Source organism: Eulemur rufifrons, chromosome 1 (assembly GCF_041146395.1).
Source record: "Eulemur rufifrons isolate Redbay chromosome 1, OSU_ERuf_1, whole genome shotgun sequence".
Classification (NCBI taxonomy): Eukaryota; Metazoa; Chordata; class Mammalia; order Primates; family Lemuridae; genus Eulemur; species Eulemur rufifrons.
This window is the reverse complement of record NC_090983.1, coordinates 50,486,057-50,512,916: the sequence shown is the minus strand read 5'-3', so window position 1 is coordinate 50,512,916 and position 26,860 is coordinate 50,486,057. Positions and strand designations below refer to the sequence as shown.

The 26,860-nt window shown below is 38.8% G+C and overlaps 1 protein-coding gene across 3 annotated transcripts; it reads left to right on the top strand.

The window, feature by feature from the left end:
- Positions 1-16,510: 16,510 nt before the first annotated feature.
- HNRNPA3 (heterogeneous nuclear ribonucleoprotein A3) lies at positions 16,511-25,668 on the top strand. Of its 3 annotated transcripts, none has more exons than XM_069493791.1 (11): positions 16,511-16,623; positions 18,502-18,624; positions 18,716-18,862; positions 18,950-19,160; positions 19,472-19,561; positions 19,645-19,740; positions 19,831-19,911; positions 20,438-20,578; positions 21,576-21,698; positions 21,788-21,855; positions 24,639-25,668. In XM_069493791.1, the coding sequence occupies exons 1-10, from the start codon at positions 16,552-16,554 to the stop codon at positions 21,838-21,840; spliced, it is 1,137 nt and encodes a 378-aa protein (XP_069349892.1). In that variant the 5' UTR covers positions 16,511-16,551; the 3' UTR covers positions 21,841-21,855; positions 24,639-25,668. The 3 variants fall into 3 exon arrangements, with proteins under 3 accessions (XP_069349892.1, XP_069349900.1, XP_069349883.1); XM_069493799.1 differs by lacking the exon at positions 24,639-25,668 and adding an exon at positions 21,948-24,035 and having other exon boundaries at positions 20,438-20,575; XM_069493782.1 differs by lacking the exon at positions 24,639-25,668 and adding an exon at positions 21,948-24,035.
- Positions 25,669-26,860: the final 1,192 nt, after the last annotated feature.

Below are 26,860 nucleotides of genomic sequence, written 5' to 3'. Positions count from 1 at the left end.
CTAATCCATGCATTGGCTCTCCTGCATCAAATCATATTGATATTCTCTCTCTTCCTTTCCCTCTCTCTCTCTCTCTCTCTCAATGATTTTAAACAGATAAAGCCTGAAGATAGTTATGTTAAAAAGTCATATAGATCTGGAGTCTGCCATGTTGGGAACAGTGCCTCATTCTGCCAGTTAAGTGAAAGAGGAAAATGCAGTAAATGTGCTAAGAGAAACGAAGAGAAGACACCAGTTGGACCAAGTGAGATGGAAAAAGGGAGATTCCTTGGTCTCTGACAACTTCACAGTTTACAGCCTCATTTCCCATGAAGCCTGAATATATTTTACGTTATTTATTTTTTAATTTATTTAGAGACAGAGTCTTGCTCTGTCACCTGGGCTAAAGTGCAGTGATGTCATCACAGCTCACTGCAACCTCAAACTCCCAGGCTCAAGCGATTGTTCTGCCTCAGCCTCCTGAGTAGCTGGGGCTACACAAGTGTGTGCCACTACCCCCGGCTAACTTTTCTATTTTTTGTAGAGACGAGGTCTCCCTCTTGCTCAGGCTGGTCTGGAACCCCTGGCCTCAAGCAATCCTCCCACCTCGGCCTCCCAGAGTGCTAGGATTATAGGCATGAGTTACCTCGCCTGATTTTATGAGATCTTTATTATCCAATATCCCCATCCCCTTTATTTGAACTAATTTGAGTAGATTTCTGTTCCTTACTAACAAAAAGAGCTGAGACTAAAATGGCTCAGAATATACTCCAGGGAATGTCTGTAGAGCTGGAATGATCTATGACAGCCAGTAAGGTCCTTTCAAGCAGAACTTGGAAGGACTTCATGGAAACGTCTAAGTTCTTGGTTTACAATGCTCTATGTTGCTGGTTTACTGGAAACAATAAAATGAGTGCCTAGCCTGGACTTAACTGACCTAAAATGGTTTCTGAGAGATACACTGGAGGCTCAGGGAGACTGGGGGGTCTAATTCAGTGGAGCAGAGGGCATCCACCAGCCGGAGGTGTGCCTACCCACCCTATCAGCCATACCTTATAACTCTATTTTACCCTTCAGTAAATAACAGCACTCCTTGAAAGAAAGTCAGTTCTCTAAATTTTAGAAACTTAGACTAACTATCTGATACAGTTCTAATTTTAGCAGTTAAACCAGTATGTGGCCAGTTTGTTACTTATTAGCACTAGATTAAGGAATGTGCAATTTCAAAATTGAGAAATCAAGGTCATTTTTTAGCCAAAAGGAGAAAAATATCAAAATTATTTCAAATTTGGAGATCAAAATTTGAAACACCTCTCACTGAGATACGTGGGATCAAATGTTTTGAATGTTTTAAACGTGATAGCACACTTTGAGGGACTTGATGCTAAATGATCTTTTATTAGGATGTGTGGGTCCCTGCCTAGGTATATTTAAACCTCCCTTCTCCCTGGTCCCCCCAAAAAAGCAATTTTATTGCTCTATTATTTAATAATAATACTTTAAGCTTTTGAAATTGACTTGTACCTAAGAGTAATAGTTAATGCTTAAGACAAATTCAAATTTAAAATAATATTAACTAAGTAATATATACATTTTACTTTCAGAACTAACTAAAACTGCTTTAAATCTAAACTATTGCACATTAGAATATTTATAATTATTCTTTTCACATGGTTCATATGACATCATTTGATTTAAGGGACATTTCACCAAGAAATAATTAATCTGCTGGAAAAAGTATAGTAGGACTATAATTACAACATGTACATAATTAAAATAATAAAAATCTAAGAAAGCTGAGATAGAAACTGAAAAGAATCCGGTTTTACTTGTATACTTAATAGACAGTGTTTAAGATAATATAACTACATCTTTAATAGACCATGGTAGTATTTGGACTGAACAGAATTCACAGTTGATAATCGTAAGCTTGAAGTAAAACACACAGCATATGCTAGTTAGTGTGCGCTAAAAATAAGCTACAGGATGTAACAAGGCGAGAAATGTATTATCATTGTAAATTCAACATGGTTAATCCTACCAAACGGAGATTGTTGCCTGCCTCTTTCAAAAAGAAAAAAAAAAAAGATATTCAGAGTTCTATCTACTTTGTCTCTCTTAATACATAAGATTTCTTACTAGTGATCCAGTGATCCTGCTTTGGCCTCATATGTTTACTAGCAAGAACAATGTGAATTATACTTTGTTTTTTACTTGCAGTTTTGTGACTGTCATAACTGCTGTAAGGGATTAACCAAAAGCATAGATCTGTCACATAAACAACAGAATAACATTGTTGGATTTAATATTGCTCAACGGTAAAAATAATCCATTAACTCAGTCTTTACCCCATTTGTGTCTGTCATTTCCTATAAATTTAAGGTTATTTTCATTGTATGAACTGATAACACAACTGAAAGCCAGGCATATTTATTCATCTATTACCTTTTGAAAGGATTACAGATAATCACCATCTAAATCATGCTACACCTACATCTACAAAGAATTAATAAATGCCTATTTTCTGAGCCTAAGTAGAGTCCTTATAGTTCCATTTTTTTCAGCCACTTTCTCCACTTTGTTCTGAGTCATAATAATAATGTTCATACATAATAGCTAACTTTTTTGAGTTCTAAAGTTTTTAATTTTTAAGTTTTGAGTTTTTAATTAATGTAATTAATTTAATCTTTATGAGAACCTTATAAATACTTTGTGAAAAACCAAATAGAACCACTAGTTAGAAATCTGACATAAGAGAGATACAATATACAAGTCTGTAGGGACAAAGTAGATAGAATGCCAAATGTCTTTTTTTTTTTAAGATTGGGACAATTTCATTTGGTAGGACCAACCATGTTGAGTTTTACAATGATCATATATTTCCAGTCTTGTTTCTATCATGTAGTTGTATAGTATGATGGAGGTACTAGTAGTATCTCTTTTCATATATAGTGACTAAGTAACTTGTTCCAAGTTACAGAGATATCAAGGAGTAGTGCTACGGTTCAAATCTGGGCAGTCTGGCTCCCAAATCCTTTCTGTAAACCACTGTTATGTAGCTCCTGTGCCCATGTGGCATAAATTAAAGGCCAGGAGCAAAGTAGAGTCCTCTCTAAAACTGAGGGCATCAGAGCTGTGCATATCTACAAGTACACACCTTTACCTGCTGCTACTCACTGGAGCCACATCCTTCAGCAGGCGACAGGTCCAGGTCCCTTATTAAAGGATCCGGTTAAGGCCTTTTCTGACTCCCCTTAGCTCTACCTTCTGGCTCTTCAGGCAATGTGATGAAGAGAGATATCCATCACGGCTCCCTTCTCTTTTGGGATTCATTTTCTGAAGGAAGAAGCCCATTTCCTATGTAGTCTATGGTAAAGATAGGACAGGACTAGTCTTAGCAACATTATAGGATGGAGGACATTTCTTTGTTACTTTCTCAGCTAGCAAAAGCCATTTCTCAGCCTCCTGATGTACTCAGAAACTAACCTCCTATTGACACTTGATACCTCACATTGAGCTGCCTTTGTGCTGTCCAGACCCTTCCACACAGTACTGCCCTCCATCTTCAGTCTCATTTTCCAAATTGCCTTTCTTTCTATGGAAGAAAGTGCTAGTTATTTTGTATGTCCCATCTTCCATAACAATAGAGCACCCGTTTGCTGGCTACCTTGTAGTAAGTTATGGCCACGTGACTAAGTTTTACTCAACGGGATACAAACATATTGATGGGGTTCAGGACACACTACCCCAAAATATAGCACCATGGCATTTGAGAAAAAAGCAGAAAGGTCACTCTCACCATTTCCTGTCCTTCTTCCCTAAAGTAAGCCATAGGATCCTCTTCGAGAGGGGCCCTCCAATATTCAGAGAAAAGGAAACACGCTTATCTCTAAAGACACAGAGACACAGACAAGAACCTGAATGAACAGGCCTAGCCAAGGTCCCCCCAGATTATCACCACTAGATCATACTGTCTTTGTCTAATCATAATTCTACAATTATTCACCTCTTTATCAAACCTAAGCATTAAAAAATCCACCAGTTTACCTGTTTCTTTTGTCTTCACTTCCTTCTGAGGTCTCCTATGTCACATAACACTTACATTGAATAAATGTGTATGCTTTTCTTTTGTTGATCAATCTTTTGTTATGGAAACCTCAGCCATGAACCTAGCAACAGGTGAGGAAAGAAATATTTTCTCCCCTACAATATATTGTATGTATAATTTACTGGAAATGTCCTTAAAGGAAGATGATGTACCCTTCCTTCCCCCTTCCTCTTTCCTGCTGGCTGGAATGTCGATTTAATTTCTGGTGTGAAACACAGCAGATAGCAAGATAGAAGGAGCCTAAGTCTCTAACACCATGGAATGCCACACCAGACTCAGACTGACAACCTCATAGACTAAAATGACTTCTGGAATATGACAAAGAAACAAACTCCTACCTTGTTTAAGCTACTATTATCTGGATATTTTTGTTACTTGCAAGCAAACTTAACCTAACTATTCCCCCCTTTCTATTATTGATCAACAAAATTTGTGACTTTGCTAATATAAACAGAAGAATATACTCTCTTTACCACAAAACTTTATGAGCTGGTCCCTCCTGATTCAGACAGAGATATATTAAAGGGGGAGAAGGAATTTTGAAAAAGCCTCTCTTATAATAAAAACTCAGCTTGCAAGGCTACTGACATGCATAATCCTATTTTGCTTTCAGAAGCTGAATATCATGTAGGTGATTCTTTTTGTGCTGTTTCCATACCCCAGTTCTGCTAGCCCAGACAGCACCTCTGCCAGCTAGAGCAAAGATTGTGTTCTGAGAAAAGCAAAAGAGTCACAAAAATGGTTTTCAAAATATTATCTCATTACAATTACCTGAAAGAAAAGAGTTAAGTCTCATTTCTTTGCATTCTTTTTTTTTTTTTTTTTCTTTTTTTGAGGCAGAGTCTCACTCTGTTGCCCGGGCTAGAGTGCGATGGCGTCAGCCTAGCTCACAGCAACCTCAAACTCCTGGGCTCAAGCAATCCTTCTGCCTCAGCCTCCCGAGTAGCTGGGACTACAGGCATGCGCCACCATGCCCGGCTAATTTTTTCTATATATATTTTTAGTTGTCAAGCTAATTTCTTTCTATTTTTAGTAGAGACGGGGTCTCGCTCTTGCTCAGGCTGGTCTCGAACTCCTGACCTTAAGCGATCCTCCCGCCTCAGCCTCCCAGAGTGCTAGGATTACAGGCGTCCTTTGCATTCTTCAAGCCATTTCCCATCCACACAGGGCCAAACTTCATCTTTTAAAAATGACTGACAAATTTATAGAAGCAGAAAGTAGATTAGAGGATACCAGGGCTTGGAAGAGGGAGAATGGGGAATTATTGCTTAGTGAGTACAGAGCTTTTGTATGCAGCGATGGAAAAGTTTTGGAAATAGAGAGTGGTCCTAGTTATATACAATATTGTGAATGTAATTAATGCCACTTAGTTGTATACTTAAAAAATACTTAGGCCGGGCGCGGTGGCTCACGCCTGTAATCCTAGCACTCTGGGAGGCCGAGGTGGGAGGATCATTTGAGCTCAGGAGTTCGAGACCAGCCTGAGCAAGAGTGAGACCCCATCTCTACTAAAAATAGAAAGAAATTATATGGACAGCTAAAAATATATATAGAAAAAATTAGCCGGGCATGGTGGTGCATGCCTGTAGTCCCAGCTACTCGGGAGGCTGAGACAGGAGGATCGCTTGAGCTCAGGAGTTTGAGGTTGCTGTGAGCTAGGCTGACGCCACGGCACTCACTCTAGCCTGGGCAACAGAGTGAGACTCTGTCTCAAAAAAAAAAAAAAAAACTTAGAATGGCACATTTAATGTTATATATATTTTGCCACAAAATAAATAAATACCATATAAATTGTCTATTAAGGGGAATAGAGGAAAAGATGCACACCTCTAAAACCTTTTAATAATCTGTCTATGCCTACACCTACTTCTTTTTATTCTATTTTCTAATTTTTTTGTATGCTTTTGAGGTTAGAGAACGTGTCTAATATATGCTGAAACAGTATGCCTACGTCTACTTCTTTTTATTTTATTTTCTAATTTTTTTGTATGCTTTTGGGGTTAGAGAATGTGTCTAATATATGCTGAAACAATAACCACACATTTTGTTTTCTTACCTGAATAACTGTAAATAAAAGCACTTTACTTGGTACATGGTTTCTTCCATTTATATTTAATGATGTGGGGGCTGGAGAAGTAACTTCTTATCAGCTCACTCTTACAGAGAGAGACTGTTTACTTGAGCAGACCGCTATAAAAGAAAGAAAGAAGTAAAGAAGGAAAGAAGGGAGGAAAGAAAGAAAAGAGAAGGGGAGGGGAGGGGAGGGGAGGGGAGGGGAAGGAAAAAAGAACCTTACCTGAGGGAGGACTCCACTTTGCATAACCAAGGGGAGAGGGAATACCTGAGTCACATTTAGGCTCCTTCAAACCTAGATCCTTGATTGACAAATTATTTGTCCTCTAAGGTTGTATATAATTTTATGTAGTATATAGGGTTTGTCTCCAGGATAGATTTAGCTAAATCAAGAAAACTCAAAGCTCCTTGTTTAGGAAGTATTAAGAAAAAAAGTTCTTGATGGGCAGAAAAATGACATTATATCCAGGAAATTAACTAATAAGGCAATGATAGCAGAAGGACCAGATGAACCAGAAGAAAGGAAAATCAACAAATAAAGCAAAAGTATGCTAAAATCTAAGTGGGGATCTAAGTAAATAGAATGAAAAGGGTTTGAAAGGTTATTGAAAAGACGGCAATCTTAAATGTCTTCCAGGCTGGGCGTGATGGCTCACGCCTGTAATCCCAGCACTCTGGGAGCCGAGGCGGGTGGATCGTTTGAGCTCAGGAGCTCCAGACCAGCCTGAGCAAGAGTGAGACCCGTCTTTACTAAAAATAGAAAGAAATGATTTGGACAGCTGAAAATATATATAAAAAATAAAATTAGCCAGGCATGGTGGCGCATGCATGTAGTCCCAGCTACTTGGGAGGCTGAGGTAGGAGGATTGCTTGATCCCTGGAGTTTGAGGTTGCTGGGAGCTAGGCTGACGCCAGGGCACTCTAGCCTGGGCAACAGAGTGAGACCCTCAAAAAAAAAAAAAAAGTCTATTCTTGAAGCCTTTACGAACGTTATTTAAATTTTCCACATCAATATCCCTTGAGCATTACTGTATTCACAGCAATATGAAAGCATCTGTCCTTGCTTCTACAAGGAAGGAGATTCCATAGTTGCCACTCAGGGTAATTTAATCCCTATGTTCTACTTCATTCACAGCCATATAGCTGTAAGACTGCAGCCAGGGCCAGAGATCTGTATAGAACAGAAGTAGCTATTACGGTGTAACTTGTTGAAACAGTTTCTGCCCCAAATCAAATTCCTCCATTGCCTTGCCTCAGTGACCCAAATTCCCACTGTTTGAAAATGTTTTCTTTGGGTTAAGGTATTATTGTCATAATTTTCTTAAGACATAGATATCCCTGGGAGAGCTAAGATAACCCAAAGCTCTGGAATTCATTTGTCAAGGTGAGCTCAGAAGGAAGGAGGGAACAAAGCACAGGCCAGCTAAGTTTCTGTGTGTGGAAAGCCCTATGAGTCTGCTCTCTCCCACATCTCAGTCAGAAGTCTCATGTCGCTATTCACATTAACATGTTTTCCTCATTTAGTATTCCATATTTCCACTGATGAGAATTTCCCTTTATTGTATCTGAGTCATACTTATCTTCACTCTTCCTACATAGATAACAAAGCAGTTCTTAATTCATAAACAAGCCAAATATTCATATAATTTTGGTTTCCCACTGCCAAAAAACTCTGAAAAACAATGGGGCTTTTGGTGAATCTGGGACTCAAATATGAAGGAAGAGAATACTCTCCAGGTCAAGATGAGCCTAGATGGCTGACTACATGTAGGACAATCTCAATGGTAATAATATCCTGCCTATATAGAGGTCATTCTCTCCCTCTCCTCATCCCCAAATCTCTTCCACATACTGCCTAAAATTCAACCATATAGTTTGTTTCGATTAATAAAATTCAAATGTACCTGGAAAATGACTGTAATTCATTATAAAACATTAATTAAAACCCCATGAATCTGATACCCAGAGAGACAGAATTTGCCACCACTGAAGATGATTATTACACTAACTTCTTACTATGAAAATTGGTAACTATAGCATTTACCCTGCCTTTTAAGGTGGAACTGTAGCTTATTCCTCTGGTGAGGGAAAGCTGTTTATTTCTCTGGTTTGTCCACATTGAGAATGTTTTTTACGAACAAATGCTAGCTAATAAATGTAGAAGAAAAGATACAATTAGAAAAGTCACCATTTTGCCATCCCCAATGAAATAATTCAGTCAAGGATGTTAACACAAAATGGGAAAGGTTGTTTTGGGGTCGGATATTTGCATAGGACCAGAGTATGAATACCACCTCACAGATTACTTTCTAATTACAAAGGAGGCCTTTACCAAGAGAGATGTGGCAATCACCGCCTTAACTAAGTGATTAAAGGATTAAATTTAGCATCACAAATAGTGAGACAATCTGATATCTGTGCCTCCTAATGTGACACACTCTGAAGTATACATCATCCATGCCTCTAATATATTCTTGCCAAATATGTTTAATCCAAATTTAATCAAGCCTTTTGCCCTATCTTCTGATTTACAGGAAATGCAGGAGATAAGAGAGTCAAGTTAAATAGCACCTGGAGAAAATAATCAAACAAACAAAAAATGTAGACCATTCTACAATTCCTTTCTCCTGATCTCTTCAAAAGGTCAATTTCATGGGGAAAAAAGTAGAGGACTACTCTAGGTTAAAAAGATAACAAATTCTATGTGTTTGAGTCCTAATCAGTTATAAAGGAAATTTGGGGTATGGAATGGATATTAGATAATATCAGAAAAATATTAATTTTCTCAGGTGTGATAATGATAATGTGATTATGTAAGAGAATGTTATTTTTAGGTTATGCAGGCTAACGTATTAAGGTAAAAGTGTCATGATGTTTGCAATGTATTTCCATAAATATAGATAAAACATATATGGCACATTGTCAATTGTTGAATCTAGTTGGTGGGTATAAAGGTGATTTCTATACAATTCTTTCAGCTTTTCTGAAATTTAAAAATATTTCTGTATTTTAAAAATATTCTATAATAAAAATATAGGGAAAAATACCCTTAATAGGATGAAAGGTCTCTCAGTCGATTCAGATGTTACTCTCATTTATTTCAATCAGACTACTTTCTTCCTTATGTAGGGGCAGAAAGGTGTGATACCTTTTCCTCACCCTGTTATAGGGGTGTCAGCTGTAAAGGTCACAGCTGACACTCCTGTAACAAAAGACAAGTTAGTAAGAGAAAAACATAACTAATTTATATAATTAAAGTTTTACATAGAAGTCATTTGTAAAGGACCTAATAAAAAGATTTTAGCCTTTTCAGACTTCTACATTGAGACGTGTCTGAAAGAGAGCATAATCATTGTGAATGATTCACCAATACTTCTTGCATCAAATTACTTCCTTAAGCTCTAAATCGCCCACCCATGGGGTGTGTGTGTGTTGACAGGAGAGAGTGATATATATCATAATCTCAACACACTATACAGATGGGACCTTGACTTTAGCTTCCTGGGAGGCACTTACAAATTCCCCAGGAAAAGTGGCCACTTCTCAGAGAACAATGGGACGTTTCACAAAGTCCCTTAGGAGGTTTCATACCTTATGTTACAAAAACTTATGGAAACAGAGGGGAGAGGAAATAAAAGAGGGAAGGATCCAGAAGGAAGCAGAAACAGCACTGACGGGAAGAATCAACGTCCTTAATAAAGACAAAGGAGGAAAAGGTCAAAATGGAGGGATAAGCAGTAATGTGAATCCCTGGTTTAGGTAGGATTAACGTTGAGAATAGGAAAATTAACTTGATAGTTAAATAATCATTTGTGACACTGGAGAAAGAATTTCCATAGCCTGTAGCAGAAACTAGATTATGAACACTCAAGCAATGAGTGGCTGATGAGGAAATGGAGGTAAATCACAAGATGCTAAATGAATAAATGGCTCCAAAGAGACCAAGAGGCTGCTGTAGACAGGGCACTGCACTGAGCACCAGCTGGCTTCATGAGTACATGACCTCTAGAGACATGACCTCTGCACTCAGAAGGGTCCTGGGTTGGTTAATGCTCTGATATTACTGTCTTGAAATTCTTATTATTATTATTATTTTTTTTTGAGACAGAGTCTTACTCTGCCTAGCTCACAGCAACCTCAAACTCCTGGGCTCAAGCAATCCTCCTCCCTCAGCCTCCCGAGTAGCTGGGACTACAGGCATGTGCCACCATGCCTGGCTAATTTTTTCTCTATATATTTTTAGTTGTCTGGCTAATTTCTTTCTATTTTTAGTAGAGACGGGGTCTCGTTCTTGCTCAGGCTGGTCTTGAACTCCTGACCTTGAGCGATCCTCCCGCCTCGGCCTCCCAGAGTGCTAGGATTACAGGCATGAGCCACTACGCCCGCCCAGCCGAAATTCTTTTTTTTTTTTTTTTTTTTTTTGAGACAGAGTCTCACTCTGTTGCCCAGGCTAGAGTGAGTGCCGTGGCGTCAGCCTAGCTCACAGCAACCTCAAACTCCTGGGCTCAAGCGATCCTCCTGTCTCAGCCTCCCGAGTAGCTGGGACTACAGGCATGCACCACCATGCCCGGCTAATTTTTTCTGTATATATTTTTAGCTGTCCATATAATTTCTTTCTATTTTTAGTAGAGATGGGGTCTCGCTCTTGCTCAGGCTGGTCTCGAACTCCTGAGCTCAAACGATCCGCCCACCTCGGCCTCCCAGAGTGCTAGGATTACAGGCGTGAGCCACCACGCCCGGCCTCGAAATTCTTAATTATTTTTGAACAAGGAGCCCTGCTCTTCATTTTGCAATAAGCCCCACAAATTATGCAGTAGGTCCTACAGGCACTGAAGGGGACACAAAATATTTCATTCAACAATAAATAAATGAATTGCCTACTACAGAGGCAGACCCTGTTGTAGTCCCTGGAAACACAATAAAAAAATGTAGTGAACAAGATAGATATGTGATAGGAAATGTCTTTAAAAAAGATTGTTACCCTCAAGAATATTAAAATGTAAATACAGCTATGACATTCCACTTCAGCACCTTAGTCCTAGGGCCTATATAATATTGGTCAATTTATTCAACTTACCTAAGCTTTAGGCTATTTATCTAAAAAACAAGAATAATAGAACTTTCCTCCTACCTAAGGTACTTAGGGGAATTAAATGAGATCAGAAACATAAGGTAGTTAGCCCAGTACAAGGTACATGGTAAGTATTCAATAATGTGACTATGATGAATTTCCAACACCTAGCATTTCCTGGCACTATTAAATAGTAACAGTTCAATAAATGCCTTTGTTAAGTGGGGGGGAAAGGAAATTTCAGATCAATCTGGCTAGTTAGACATACGTTTTCAAAAGTTAAACAAATGTTTGTTTCATGTATACTTAAAGAATTGATTAGGCCAAGAAAAAATGTAAAAGGATATATGCTAAGTTGTTGACTCTGGTCAAATCTGTATAACAGGATATGGGTGGGGGGAGCTTTTTATTTTGTCTTGTGTTTTACTTTACATACTTATTTAAAAACTAAGATTTTAGAAAATAAAGCTATTGGCATATTCTGAATATAGCAGCAGATAACAAAGCTTATAGTTTATTTAATTCCTCCCTCCTAAGAATTTTCTTCCAGTCCAAACTATTTTCATTCAATTTCCATTCTCTTTCTTTCAGTTCTAACTCTGCCATAATTTGCTTAATCTTGGAAAAATCAACTCCTAACTCTGCAAACAGCTTCATTGTTGATATAGAAACACACAATCCAGACATTGCTTCCTAAACTGTCTGACCTTGGAATGCTGGTGTCTTGAATAGCAGTGAGAAATTGACCTTTTCTGTATTGGGACAGTTAAGAGGGGTAGGGCAGCCGGAGTCCTTTGGGCCAGTACATCTTGTCATGAGCAGCCTTATTAGGGTTCCTCAGGCAGCCCGTGCAGAGTGGTCTGGAGTGTACGCCAAACATGCAGCAAGCACGTAACAGTTCTGCCTGCCGTCTGTGCAAAGCCAAATACAAGCCTGTCATGTGGGCAATTACATGCAAAGTACCCCACTGCCTATCAAGAACCTGAGACCTTGGAGCCAATGCGTGAGAGTTTGTGATCCAGGTGCCCAAGGCATACAGCACACAGCTTCAGGGGTAGTCTGTTAAGGAGTGACAGAGGAACCTGGGCAGAATGGGGTTTCTGGTGGGCTTAGCTCCATGCAGTGCCCTTAATCTCTGTCTTAACATATAGTGGTTGTTACCATCCCTTTGCAGTCAGTGCTCTTTTAATGGCATCCAGGCTAGCTGTTGACAGTGCATGTTCCAAAAGCTAGAGTTTCAATGTGGAAATCTTGATATAAAAATGTATTATTGGGTTTGAAATCCATTTGCATTATCACATGAAATTACAACATTACATCTGTCAATAAAAGAAAAGGAAGAGTTGTTAGATTCTTTAAATATAATTACAATGTAAATTTTGAATGGTTGTATAAAATGGTTTTAAATATTTTATCACCCACTTATGTGAATCAGAGTCCCTCAATGATAATGACTATTCAGAACATGAGGAGTTCACCATTAAAAAGTCTAGATCAGAAACTGCATAAAGCCATTTCAACCATAAAACCTAATATCAAAATATATTCACAGGAACAAGTTCAAGTCGATCATTAAAAAACAAGGGAAATTTTTAAAGTTTTATGCAAATTTAATGTTTAACATCTTTCCTAATACTTTGTAGTCTTATTTTTATCAAAATTATGTACTTTAGAAAATGTTATGAATTTTTTAACCATCATTTAGATGCCTCCAAATCTCTTCTAGTTTACCCCAGTGGGCTGCACAAAAATTCTCATTTTCTTTATGTTATGACATGAAAGAAGTTTAAATGTCGTGATATAGATTATGAAGTCTGTCCGCCACCCATCCCCTCACCCCGTTTCCCTCCTCCCCACCCCCCATATATTCTCTTTCTCTTATTTCAAAGACAGTCAAGGATACAAGTGTAGACAGCAGCCCATGCTCAAGTCTATGTCCTACAAGGTCAAGGACTGGAGCAGGGATGTTATTAATAGTACGAGGTACTGTAAGGCCACAGAACTAGAGAGTAAACTTAGACAAAAGCATAAAAAGTAGTTAATGTCTAAAGACCACCTATAGTCAGGATGAACAACAAATATGAATGAATCCAAAGGGAGGAATCCACATTTTATTGAAAGACAAAAAGATCTGAATGAATGGACTGATGTATCATGTGCCTGGATGGAAGGACTTAGTATCCCACACCATGCTATTTCTCAAATTAACATAAAAATTTGGCTAGGGCAGTGGCATGTAATTCTAGCACTCTGGGAGGCTGAGGTGGGTGGATTGTTTGAGCTCAGTAGTTCGAGACCAGCCTGAGCAAGAACCACACCCTATCTCTACTGAAAATAGAAAGAAATTAGCTGGACAACTAAAAATATATAGAAAAAATTAGCCGGGCATGGTGGCACATGCCTGTAGTCCCAGCTACTTGGGAGTTTGAGGTTGCTGTGAGCTAGGCTAACGACACAGCACTCTAGCCCAGGCAACAGAGTGAGTCTCTGTCTCAAAAATAAATAAATAAATAAATAAATAAAAATTTAGGCCGGGCGCGGTGGCTCACTCCTGTAATCCTAGCACTCTGGGAGGCCGAGGTGGGCGGATCATTTGAGCTCAGGAGTTCGAGACCAGCCTGAGCAAGAGCGAGACCCCATCTCTACTAAAAATAGAAAGAAATTATATGGACAGCTAAAAATATATATAGAAAAAATTAGCCGGGCATGGTGGTGCATGCCTGTAGTCCCAACTACTCGGGAGGCTGAGACAGAAGGATCCCTTGAGCTCAGGAGTTTGAGGTTGCTGTGAGCTGACGCCACGGCACTCACTCTAGCCTGGGCAACAAAGTGAGACTCTGTCTCAAAAAAAAAAAAAAAAAAATTTAATACAATTCAAAGAAGAAAGAATAAGACCAGAAGTCATTGATTAGAATAACTTGTTTAGAAAACACCTAGACAAACATGCTCCAAAGTGAAGCCAGGTGATCATTCTTCTTTATCATGCTTGCAAGGTTTCATAGGGTACCTTGGTGTGAATACCATTTTCCTAAAGCCTTTTTTTCCCCCCTAAAGTCTTTAACTTTGTGTTTTTGTTTTTTTTTTTTTTGTTTGTTTTTTTTTTGTTGAGACAGAGTCTCACTTTGTTGCCCAGGCTAGAGTGAGTGCCGTGGCGTCAGCTTAGCTCACAGCAACCTCAAACTCCTGGGCTCAAGCCATCCTACTGCCTCAGCCTCCCGAGTAGCTGGGACTACAGGCATGCGCCACTATGCCCGGCTAATTTTTTCTGTATAGATTTTTAGGTGTCCATATAATGTCTTTCTATTTTTAGTAGAGACGGGGTCTCGCTCCGGCTGGTCTCGAACTCCTGACCTTGAGCAATCCACCCGCCTCGGCCTCCCAGAGTGCTAGGATTACAGGCGTGAGCCACCGCGCCCGGCCAACTTTGTGTTTTTGTATGTGCCCAGAATTGATCAAGTTTGTCAGGACTATTTCATAGTTATGAAATTCACAAAAAAATCTTGATATTAACAAGACACTAAGGCTATAAATTTTTCCAATGTTTCAAGTCCGTTTTTGGCTATCAGGAGTACCTGATAAGCAGAATTCATAAATAAAAGTTTGCTTGTGACAATGGAATCAGAACAACAAGAGGAGGCTAATTTGAACATTATCTCAACCAAATTATCTTAAGGCCTGGTTAACTGGTTTCTGCCTCACAACAGAGTACCCTTTCTTCATGTTTCCCAAATTTCCTCCTTGGGCAATGGGATAAATATCAACAAATTCTTTATTTTTTTAAAGGCTTAATTCACTTTATTTTTCTTGTATAAAAACCTTAACTAACAAATTCTTACTCTTTGTACTCCCCTTTTCAAACTCCAAGATGATTACTCCCCATTTGTTAACACAAACTTTTTTCAAACAATTTACTAGATAACTGACAGGATTTCTAATCTTTCCAAGAAAGGGCAAGTTCAATTCTAAAGGGGTTGGTCGAATGGATTGCTAAATAAAATATAAAGCATTTCCTAGGTGTGAAGGGAGACCTGTCAATTGTGGTTATTTTTATAACTTTGTTTAAATATGGATCCGTAGATTATTTATGGCTGTCATGGGTGTTGGACAATCATCCAATGCCATCCCTATTTTCATTTAAAAAACTAAAACTAAAGCTCTGCAAGGTCAAATGATTTTAAATCACTTGACTAGGCCGAGAAAGGATTAGATCTCCAGTCTTTAACTCTGATTCATCCCGTTCATTATACTTCACAACATAATTGGACACAGGTGATCACATTAAAGTAAAAGTCATTCGCGAACAGGCAGCAATTATCTGGCAACCCCGCTTTTTAAAAAAAAAATTTTTTTTTAGACTAGTCAAGTGCAGTAGCGAGAAGAGGGGGAAAGTAGTATAACAAGGAGTTCAATCCGTAACTGTGTACAATCAAGTGAAATAACTCACTACCTTCAGAAAAAGCCGGCGGCCCCGCTTTTTAAAAACACTTATAAGTCACTCAGTTCCTTAAATTCTGTCCGCCAAACAGATGTTGCAGCTCTTTCCACACTAACAGGAAAGAAAAGCATTAGAAAATAGTCCCAATATGTAATATTTATTTCTGGAGATCAGTGAGTACCTAATGAACTGACCTCCACCAGTGCTGCCTCAGGTCGTTAAGGGTAACAATTCAGTATGTCAGCCGCGTTTTGAGACGGGTCCAAGGTGCCCATGATTCACACGTGTCGGTGTCGCAGGGATTTCCAGTACGTGCCCTCTCAGGTGGGCTCCACAGTCAGACACCGGTCCCTGGCATTTGGAAACAAGAGAGGTGATCCGAGGGGCCCAGAGGGCTTTTTGCAACCTTAAATTACAAGAAAGGAAAGTGTGGTTTTATTTTAAGCACCGGAATGTAATGAATTCGGAAATGGAGACCAAGAGGCCTGCGTGGGGGAGGGGAATAGGCGAGGGAAGAAAGGGAAAAGCCTTTCTCTCCGGTGACGCGCGGTCACGAGGCGGTTTCCCGACGTGGGCGCTCACCATTGGTGGAGTCCGAGTTAGCGTCGCGTCAGCCACCCCGGCGCGAACGGCGGGAAGGGCGGTGCTACACTGGAAGTTGGCGGGACGCGCGCGCTCCCGCAGACTGTCGCGCCTCCGCCCTCCACCCGCCAACCTGCTCGTCCAGTCCCTCTTCGCGCCCGCTCGGCCCCGCCCCTTTCTCAGCTCGCCCCTCCCCCACCACGCCGGTGGCGCGCGGAAAGCGCGTCACGTGACGGCTGGCCCCGCCTCTTCCTCTCGGTCCCATATTGAACTCGAGTTGGAAGAGGCGAGTCCGGTCTCAAAATGGAGGTAAAACCGCCGCCCGGTCGCCCCCAGCCCGACTCCGGCCGTCGCCGCCGCCGCCGGGGGGAGGAGGTATTAGGGGGAGAGCGGGGGGTTGATGGGTAGTGGCCGGCGTGGGGGGCTTGGCTCGGTGGGAGCGGGGAGGCCGGGTGGACTGGGTTGGCCGTCCCGCGCTCTGCGTTCAGACGGGCGGTGGGGGGGGAGGAGGGATCGGGCCTCGGAGGCCTCCTCAGGGGTTCCTCGACCGTCTCGCCTTCACCTTCGGTTGCCCAGGCGGCCCCTCGGAGATGCGGCGTGGCTGGGGAGGCCTCGAGAGGGGAGCTGGCCCGCCGGTTGCGCGGCCTCGGAAGCGAGGCCGAGGGCGGCATGGCGGGCCTCGGCGGGAGCGGTTGGGAGGAGGCGGTGGGGGAGGGGAGGGGACGAGCAGGCACATCCGGGCGAGCGAGCAGGCGGGCGGCGGCCACATTGACATTGATCCGCTGCCGCGTTACGAAATGGCGCATTGGCCCGCAATGGCCGCCGCCGCGCTCCGCCGCCGGGAGAGAGCCTGGGATTGGAGGGAAGAGGGAAGAGGCGGCCCGGCAGAAAATGCTGCAAATGGCCTCGAAGCCCGGGGCGTTGAAGTTCTGCCGGCGGGTTTTTAGTCCTTTGCAGATCTCTTCAGCGACGAGAATTCATTAATTCTCTGGCCTGTTCTTTTTTCCTCAGCATCCAGTTGGAAATAGGAGATTTTTCAAAAGTTTGCTGGTTTAAAATAGTTGCTAATCTGTTCTTGCTAAAGTATTTAGAATTATACTCCTGAAATCGCCATGTGGGTGAGGTACTTAGTATTTCGGAATTTGAGTGTAGATGTTAAGTAGGAACTTAAATTTTTTTTGATGTGTTTGCCCCCTCTTTGGGTCGGCTCTGGTTGTAGTTTTCTGGATTTTTGCTTTAGAGGACTGCAACCACAGCTACTTTGTGAGTTGTCAATCAGATGCCTTTATCCGAGACTTGAAAAGATGAGACTAAGTGAATTAATGCTTTAGGCTATTAATCATTTAACATTTTTTTTCTAGCATGTGACAGTCTCTTCACTTTAAATGCTTTAACATCTCTACTTCTAGAAGACACAGGAAGACATTAGAATGTAAATGTGAGCCCCTTTATCTAAGGACTATGGATGAGTCAAATCTTAATGCATGCATTAAATGACAATTCGTGTAATTTGTTAAAAAGTTTTTGACTAAAGTGTAAAACAATTTCAGGCCACATCTTAATTTTTAAAAAAAAAAAATCTCAATTTGTTTTATTGTGCTCCCTTCTTTTCTGGTCAGGCAGTATATGCTGTACCTAATGTAGGTCCTACTTTCCAAATTGTTGTAACTCTAAAATTGTGTTGGTTTTGTAGCACATAACAAACGTTAGTTACAGAAGGCTACTAAGTGGTGGACTTTTTGGGGTGGGGAAGGTTGCTTTAACTTAGGACTATTTTAACATTAATTTGTTTGAAACTGATAACTTTCTCTGAATTTGCCACTTGAAACTTTTCAGTTGTATTTCATCACAGTTTTGTGATTTTAAAATTAAACACTTGTTGGGATGTAGAATGAGAAGACTTGCAGTGGCATGGGTGGAACATTGCTTCTCCAACACATTAGCAACTTCTGTGAAATAATCTACACTTTTAGTTGCAGCTTAAAAATGAAAGGATTTTTGATTATGGAGTTGTCGTATACTTAAGTTGCAGCTGAAGTGACGTTGGCATTTGAGAGACTGGTTATAGATTTCCTTGGCAGCATTTAGTTCCTTTAATGTAATATGCCTAGTCAAATTTTTAACTGGACAAAGTGTTACTGTTACAGGAATTTGATGCTGATTTTATTATTTGTAATAGGTTAAGGCTTGTGGGTCTTTCTTAGAGATTCATCCACTCTTAAATAATTAAAATGTATTGGATCTTTTTCTCAGGGCCATGATCCAAAGGAACCAGAGCAGTTAAGAAAACTGTTTATTGGTGGTCTGAGCTTTGAAACTACAGATGATAGTTTAAGAGAACATTTTGAGAAATGGGGGACACTCACAGATTGTGTGGTAAGTTACTAAGGGAACAAAAAATTTCTTAGGAAGGGGCTGTAGAGGACCTGTGGAAGTGTTTCAGTGCTTTAAAATTTTTATCTTGTAGGTAATGAGAGACCCCCAAACGAAACGTTCTAGGGGCTTTGGTTTTGTGACTTACTCTTGTGTTGAAGAGGTGGATGCAGCAATGTGTGCTCGACCACACAAGGTTGATGGGCGTGTTGTGGAACCAAAGAGAGCTGTTTCTAGAGAGGTATTTTGATTATATGTTGTGTAATATATGAAACTGTTGGGAAAGTTTGGGGGATTTTTTTTGACCCTTAATGTATTTTATTTGCAGGATTCTGTAAAGCCTGGTGCCCATCTAACAGTGAAGAAAATTTTTGTTGGTGGTATTAAAGAAGATACAGAAGAGTATAATTTGAGAGACTACTTTGAAAAGTATGGCAAGATTGAAACCATAGAAGTTATGGAAGACAGGCAGAGTGGAAAAAAGAGAGGATTTGCTTTTGTAACTTTTGATGATCATGATACTGTTGATAAAATTGTTGGTAAGTAGCAACTGTGAATCAGAAAGCAGAGGTGGCTCTCTGTTTTCATCAAAATTTACTTAATTGCTTGTGATTTTGTGTTGTGCCTAATAGACTATAAAGTGTATAGTCATTTTCATAAAGCGTCTACATCTGTGTAACAAGCATTCAGCTCAAGAAATAAACATGCCAGAACACTCACTTATCCCCACTCACAGTCACTACCTTGATAAAATTTTAAAGAGTTACGTAATGACAAAGGATTTCATTTACATGTGCTTTTCCAAACATAAAATAACTTTTTGTTTGTTTGTTTGATTAAAAAAATTTAGTTCAGAAATACCACACTATTAATGGGCATAATTGTGAAGTGAAAAAGGCCCTTTCTAAACAAGAGATGCAGTCTGCTGGATCGCAAAGAGGTGAGTAGGACCATACACATATACACAATGGATGTGAGTAGTGTTTGTAAAGTTCTTTAAAATCTTCCTTGCCTGTCTTAAAGGTCGGGGAGGTGGATCTGGCAACTTTATGGGTCGTGGAGGAAACTTTGGAGGTGGTGGAGGTAATTTTGGCCGTGGTGGAAACTTTGGTGGAAGAGGTAGGATATTTATCTTATTTCTAAGTACGTGAGTACCTAAAATTTAATTATAAGTTGAATATATAATTTTAATTCATATTTTCTTTTCAGGAGGTTATGGTGGTGGAGGTGGTGGCAGCAGAGGTAGTTATGGAGGAGGTGACGGCGGATACAATGGATTTGGAGGTGATGGTAGGTGGTTTTTGTTTTCATTGATGTTTGATATTTTGACGGGTTCTTTACCTTATTGAAAATTAAGTATTTGTTATATTTTTCTAATTTTAGTTAAAGCTTGAATGGCTTGATGGGTAAAGTGTACTTCCAAACTAGTACCATAGACAAGTAGGCCTTTTCTCCCCTGAGGATTGAACATTAGCTAATCCTTTTGGGGCAGTAAAGTTTGTTGGACTAGCAGTTGAGCTAGAATTTAAGTCTAAGACTATTTAGTAAAATTTTAGAAATGAAAACAATGATTTTTTTCCCCTTTTTGATATTGAGATGTTTAAGCATTTATTTTAATTCTTACTAGCCCAGATTCTTGCTGTTATATTAACCAGGTATTACCAGATTCAGAGTATTAAAGTTAACTCATTGGCTTGTTTGCCAGTGACTTACATGTTATAAAAACCCAGAATTCAGTAGTTTGATTCTCTGTATATCTATGATTTTGTGTGGCCTGTTTTTTTTTTTTGTTTGTTTTTTGTTTTTTTTTCCTTAGGTGGCAACTATGGCGGTGGTCCTGGTTACAGTAGTAGAGGGGGCTATGGTGGTGGACCAGGATATGGAAACCAAGGTGGTGGATATGGTGGCGGTGGAGGAGGATATGATGGTTACAATGAAGGAGGAAATTTTGGAGGTGGTAAGCTTTCACTTGTTCTATTTAAATGTTAAATACTTCGTGTTGCTAAGAGTTTCATTATAGATGTTCAAAAAAGTGTTAAAAGTTAGCATTTGATCAAATTTTACCTTGTATAATACTCAAGTGGTGGACAATAAAACTGAATTTTCTTAGCTTTACTGGCTTTTTAGTAAATTGATAAAAATGTACTGAAATATTATGTGTAGTTAAAATGGGCATTATCTAGTGTACATGTAAAGGATCAGTAATGTATTTATTGCCAGAATTTTACTTAACTCTTAAGTACTCCGCTCCCACCCCCCCCACCCCGTTTTGTTTTTTGAGACAGTATCTTGCTCTGTTGCGTGGGCTAGAGTGTGGTAGAGTGATCATATCTAACTTGCAACCTCAAACTCCTGGGCTCAAGAGATCCTTCTCTGTTGGGATTTTTCTGGTTTTGGGTTTGTGTGTGTTTTGAGACAGTGTCTCAACTCCATCACCCAGGGTGCGGTGGTGTCGTCATAGCTCACTGCAACCTTAAACTGCTTAGGCTCAAGTGATCCTCCTGTGTCAGCCTCCGAGAAAGTAGCTGGGACTACAGATATAAGCTATCACACCTGGCTAATTCTTTCAATGTTTTAAACGTTAGGCTGCATCAGAATCATAGTGAATGAAACACTGACAATTTTGATGCTGTTAATGGTAGGAAGGAGGGAACATGTGCATAGGGCATAGCATCTAAATAGATAATACTGATGTTTTAATATTCTGACATGCTCTTCTGGCATTGTCTTTTCCTTTTGTTTCTTCCTCTCCTACCTATGCCTTAGGTCTGCTGGGGGGCATCTGGGTTAGTGGTGGGGAAGGAGTTTGGTAGCTATAAAATCTTTTTTGCAAAGGGTTGCATATGAGTGTGGTAGAGCATGCTACTATGATTGTTAAAAGATAATAGTTAACATACGTTAAAAGGGGAAAATGATTATTGTATAGGTAAACCACAAAACCTTTGTGATTTCAGGTAACTATGGTGGTGGTGGGAACTATAATGATTTTGGAAATTATAGTGGACAACAGCAATCAAATTATGGACCCATGAAAGGGGGCAGTTTTGGTGGAAGAAGCTCGGGCAGTCCATATGGTGGTAAATAATTTTTTTTACCGAAATTCTTTAGAGCCTTTTAACTTAAAAACTTCTATATATTTCTTTAAAAATATTGTGTATATTTTTAGGTGGTTATGGATCTGGTGGTGGAAGTGGTGGATATGGTAGCAGAAGGTTCTAAAAACAGCAGAAAAGGGTAGGTATCTTTAAATTTTTATCATGATGATAAAAAATATGTGGAAATGTTCACTGAGTGTAATAATTTTTTTATCCTGTATTATTCAACAGGCTACAGTTCTTAGCAGGAGAGAGAGCGAGGAGTTGTCAGGAAAGCTGCAGGTTACTTTGAGACAGTCGTCCCAAATGCATTAGAGGAACTGTAAAAATCTGCCACAGAAGGAACGATGATCCATAGTCAGAAAAGTTACTGCAGCTTAAACAGGAAACCCTTCTTGTTCAGGACTGTCATAGCCACAGTTTGCAAAAAGTGCAGCTATTGATTAATGCAATGTAGTGTCAATTAGATGTACATTCCTGAGGTCTTTTATCTGTTGTAGCTTTGTCTTTTTCTTTTTCTTTTCATTACATCAGGTATATTGCCCTGTAAATTGTGGTAGTGGTACCAGGAATAAAAAATTAAGGAATTTTTAACTTTTCAATATTTGTGTAGTTCAGTTTTTCTACATTTTAGTACAGAAACTTTAACAAAATGCAGTTTTGAAGGTGTTTCCTTGTGAGTTAACAAGTAAAGAAGATCATTGTTAATTACTATTTTGTATGAATTTTGCTAAAGTTAACTGTAAAGAAACACCTGCTGACTTGCAATTTAAGGGGAATCTATTCTCCCCATTTCCAAACCATGATATGAATGGGCGCTGACATGTGGAGAGAATAGATATTTGTATGTTTGCAATGTGTGTTTTAGATAAATAGGATTGGGTATTTAAATTAGCATATTTGTGAATTTAATAGCATTAAGATTACCATCCAATGAAAATCTCAAAATTCCTATTTGGTTTTTGTGCATTTTCTTCCAAAATGTAATCATGATTTTAGTGTGTTAGATTTGCTGAGTCCTAGATGTGTTTAGAACATCTTCATTCTACATTTACCTTGGTCACATTTGAACTGCTGCCATAGTTTTTGGGTGTAAAGAATGTCTACTACCCACTATTTAAATTCTGGGAAGGGGCAGTGGATGTTTTCCCTCTTCCTCCTACTTTAAAGATGGTTCTTAAGAACTTTTCAAAATACAGGACCACTAAGCCTGCTATATCTGAGCAAATTAGTGGGTACTTTTTTTTTCCTTTTTAAAAGCACAAGAGGCCCCATGATACCTTATTTTCCTTGGTTTAATTAATTTTTTCCCATACACACTTTCAGAGCAAGAGAATAAAAATCATGCATTATTAAACGCCTAACTGGCTGGCATGCTTTCTGGTTTGTACCCTATACATTATGCTGGAGGAAACCAAGAACAGTCGAGGTATAATTGTTCAAAATAACTTAACTGCAGCAGAAATGTAGCATAGTTGCTTAGTACAAGCTTCTCACTTTATAAAGACCTGAATTCAAACTTGGGTGATCTGAGTTCCTAAATTCCCAAAGAACACATTGTTATTTCTTGTGTGTATTTGAACTTAAATCATGTTGATGTGAGTTATCGATTTGTTTGGAAGGCCCTGGTTGAGAAGTTTTAGATAACAAGGTCATATATATATATATATAAATATAAACCAATGTCTACTGTTTTGCGCCAGCTAGTGCTTACAATTTCATTCAAGCCCTAAGTATGTGCCCTGCTGTTATTCTTTCTTTGGCAGTTGAACATTGAATTCGAGATTCTTATTTTTGTTTTAAGACGTACTAAGCAAAACAAGCAATAAAAAGGGGAATGGGGCGTGCTAGTGTTTTGAATATGCTCTCTTGTTGCTCTAATTCTGTGCCTCTGTGCATTAATATTTGGATGCATGCAATGCCAGCATGGAAATTGGTCTTCACACATACTGCAGTTTTCCAGAAACACTCACAAACCAATAAATGTAACAGACATTCCATTTGTTAATGGGCATATATGTGAATAAGCAGTGTAGAAAATAGGCTAATATTAGAAAATGGTTAAGTACTTAAAACAACTTCAAGTGTGGTTATATAAATGGACACTGTCAATGTTCATAACTTAAACCTGGGTACCTGGTCAAAATAATGCTTGGGGAAACATTTTATTAAAATTAAGCTAAATTGTCTCAAGTTCTTTTATTCTTATAATAAAGGTTGAAAGAATGGGGGAGATTAACATTTCCTGTTTTTATGTTTGTGAAATTGTTTGACACAACCTTGACAGTATCCTTTAAGTGGCATATGAGGTTAATTGTACTGTTAACCAACTTTCTGTGTTCTGGAACTAGTTTAATAGTAAAAACATTTTCAGTAAGTTGATGTTTGCAACCTATAAGCAGGTGAAATCTGTGTATGTGACCTGTTTATAAGTTGTATTAGCTTAGCTCTTGTGAACAGTGTGGAAAAGTAAGCCATGAGGAGAGCGATATAACCAGCTTTAAAGGACCTAAGATGTGCTTTTTAAGCACAGTGTGGATCAAAGGAAACTCACTAAGACAGGACTTCAGCAGCCTTTTGAGTATGGACAAGTCAGCATAAATAAAGAATGACAAGGCAGCAGCAAGAGCTTCAACTACAGAGAAGTGAAGGCATAAGATACTATGTGATGATAGTGAGCAGCTTTCCAAAAGCTAGTTAAATCTGCTTATTACAACTGAAATATCGAAGAAAGTCTAGCAGGAAGGAGCTCTTCGCCTTTTGGAACATCAATGAGAGATAGTTGCCACAGTCACTAGGTCTAGCATTTAGACCTGCAAGGAAGGGCAATAAGCATTAGGTAAGGCTTGAATTTGAATTTTTTCACTAATTAAAGAGTAATTTTTTGTAAAGCAAGGTAAGAGTAATCTTTTTGATTTGCAGGTTGAATGAGAACCCTACTTGCCTAAATGAGGAATGTCTTTCCTACCATCTTAAATACGAAGGTTTCTGGCTGGGTAAGGTTTGTAGTTCACAGTAAAACCTGATGACACCATTTGTTTCCCTACAAGTCTATATTACATATTTTAAAACGTTGTCCCTCTCTAGTAGGTACATTGGCAAAAATTTTCAGATGAAAACTATCTTGGTACCATGTCCAACACATTTGAAACCTTAGTTTTAAGAATTCCCCTGCAATAGCCATGAGTGTTCATCTTGAGTCAGATGTGGCCCCTTCATGTGTACAATTCATTGTTAGTATCTTCAGAGTAAAGTCAATTTTTGGTAAGAGAACGTAGCCTCAGCTTTTTTGAAAACAGTTTTTTGTGATAAGCATGACTTGTAACAGACTCATGAAGTTGCCAGTTCTAGCACTAGGAATGACACCTTCGAATGGATTTCAAAATTATCAAATGATAAAGATATAAACATGGTCTTCATTCATGTGGCCTCATATAAAAGCATACTTGCATATAAATTCAGGGAATTAGTTGGACAAATAAGGATAAATTTTGTTTTGGTTATTGTTGACCAGGAGCACTGAGGGCCTGATTATGTTAGTGCTCGTTTTTAAAAAGACGTTTACCCAAAGAATACTCAACTGTTCAGATTAGTTGCTGATTATTTTTAAGGGCTGTTTTTGCTGTCTCAAAAGGGCTTATTAAAGGTTGAGGTTAATGTTTATTTACTTTTTTTTTTTTTTTAAATACACTTCAGGGGATAGATGCTCAAAATACAAGGTAGTTTCTAAATTATAAATAAAGCAATTTCTGCATGAACAGGAGTAGTCAGTTTGCCAGACTTTATTCTCAGAAAATGACTGGTTGGCTTTCTATCTAAATCAGGATTGAATTTCTACGCATCATAGAGTGAAGTGTTGAATAAGGTAACAGCCTTTTAATGATAAATTTCCTTGGCAACATGGTTTTTAGTAAAGCAAATTTCCTAAGATAGGAAACATTTTTCTTTCTTTTTCTAAAGGCATTGTTCTTTCCAGTCTAATTTTTTTATGAAATAAAATTATTTTACTTAAATGTAGTTTTATTGTCATTTCTGAAAAATCCAATGTTCTCTTAAGTTTGTAGCACCAGTAAGGAAATTGTTACGTAAATGGTAAATGCTTGAGGCAGAGACTTTTTTTAGCTGATGTTAAAACAGTTTTGTAGGTTATTGCTTCTAATAACTACATTTCTAACACTAAATTTTCACACATGTCCTAAAGAATATTTATGTGGTAATAAAGTCCATTTGTTAAGGAAATAATTGAAATAGGCTTGGTTTCAAGAGTTCCGGTGTATATTAGTCACAATTTCAAACATGTCTGATAATGACGATATCACTTGGAGTTCCAGTAATGTCACAAAATAGTGAATAAGCATGCTAATGTGCAGGGGTAATATAAGGTTTGTTAGCCTACCTGAATATTTAAAATCACTTTTAAAACTTCCGTCTGTTTTATCTGGTTTTTAAGACTTCAGAGGTGGTCTGTAATGGGTTCAAATGTTTCATTTGTAGTATAATGAAATGTTTACAGAAAGATAACTTTTTCATTAAAATATTTTTAGAAATGTGTGTGTTGTTTTGTCACTTCACAATGTTCATGTGACTTACACTATCAGTGGATATTTCGGTCTACTTTACTAGTAAGTAATAAAACATCAGGAAACTTGGAATGAGCCTTCAGTTATTTAAAAAGTTGTGGATTTTATTAAATAGAAAACAAAAAACAGCCATGGGAAGTAGGTGTGGAAGAAAATATTTTTAAAAGTTTATTGCCACATAGTGTTTAAAAGGACTTGGGTCTTGAAGGGCAGAATACTGGGGTGTTGTATATGAGGAATCTGTGAACTTCGAGGAGGAAAAGAACAGGATAATTAGGCAAGTGAATTAGTGAAGACAGCTGGGAGAAGTGAAGGGGAATTCCAGGCTGAAGTATCTAGAGAGGCAGTGGGCTAATTGAACACTGTATAGTGAGGAGGGTGAGTTGGGGAAGAGCTTACATGAAATTAAGTGGTCCCACTATGCTGTTGCACTTTGTCCCAAATAAAAAGGGTGTGATAAATGTCATGTTTAGCTTGATAAACTTGTGGTTTAGGTCTTTGATAATTTAAATGTATTTTCTTCAATAAAATTATTTTTTATGGTACGTTTGGATTTCTAGCTTT

Coding starts and splice junctions, on each gene's coding strand:
- HNRNPA3 (XM_069493791.1), top strand. CDS start 16,552: ATGGAGGTAAAACCGCCGCCCGGTCGCCCCCAGCCCGACTCCGGCCGT. Junction 19,912..20,437: donor CAATGGATTTGGAGGTGATG/GTAGGTGGTTTT, acceptor TTTTTTCCTTAG/GTGGCAACTATGGCGGTGGT. Junction 21,699..21,787: donor CTCGGGCAGTCCATATGGTG/GTAAATAATTTT, acceptor GTATATTTTTAG/GTGGTTATGGATCTGGTGGT.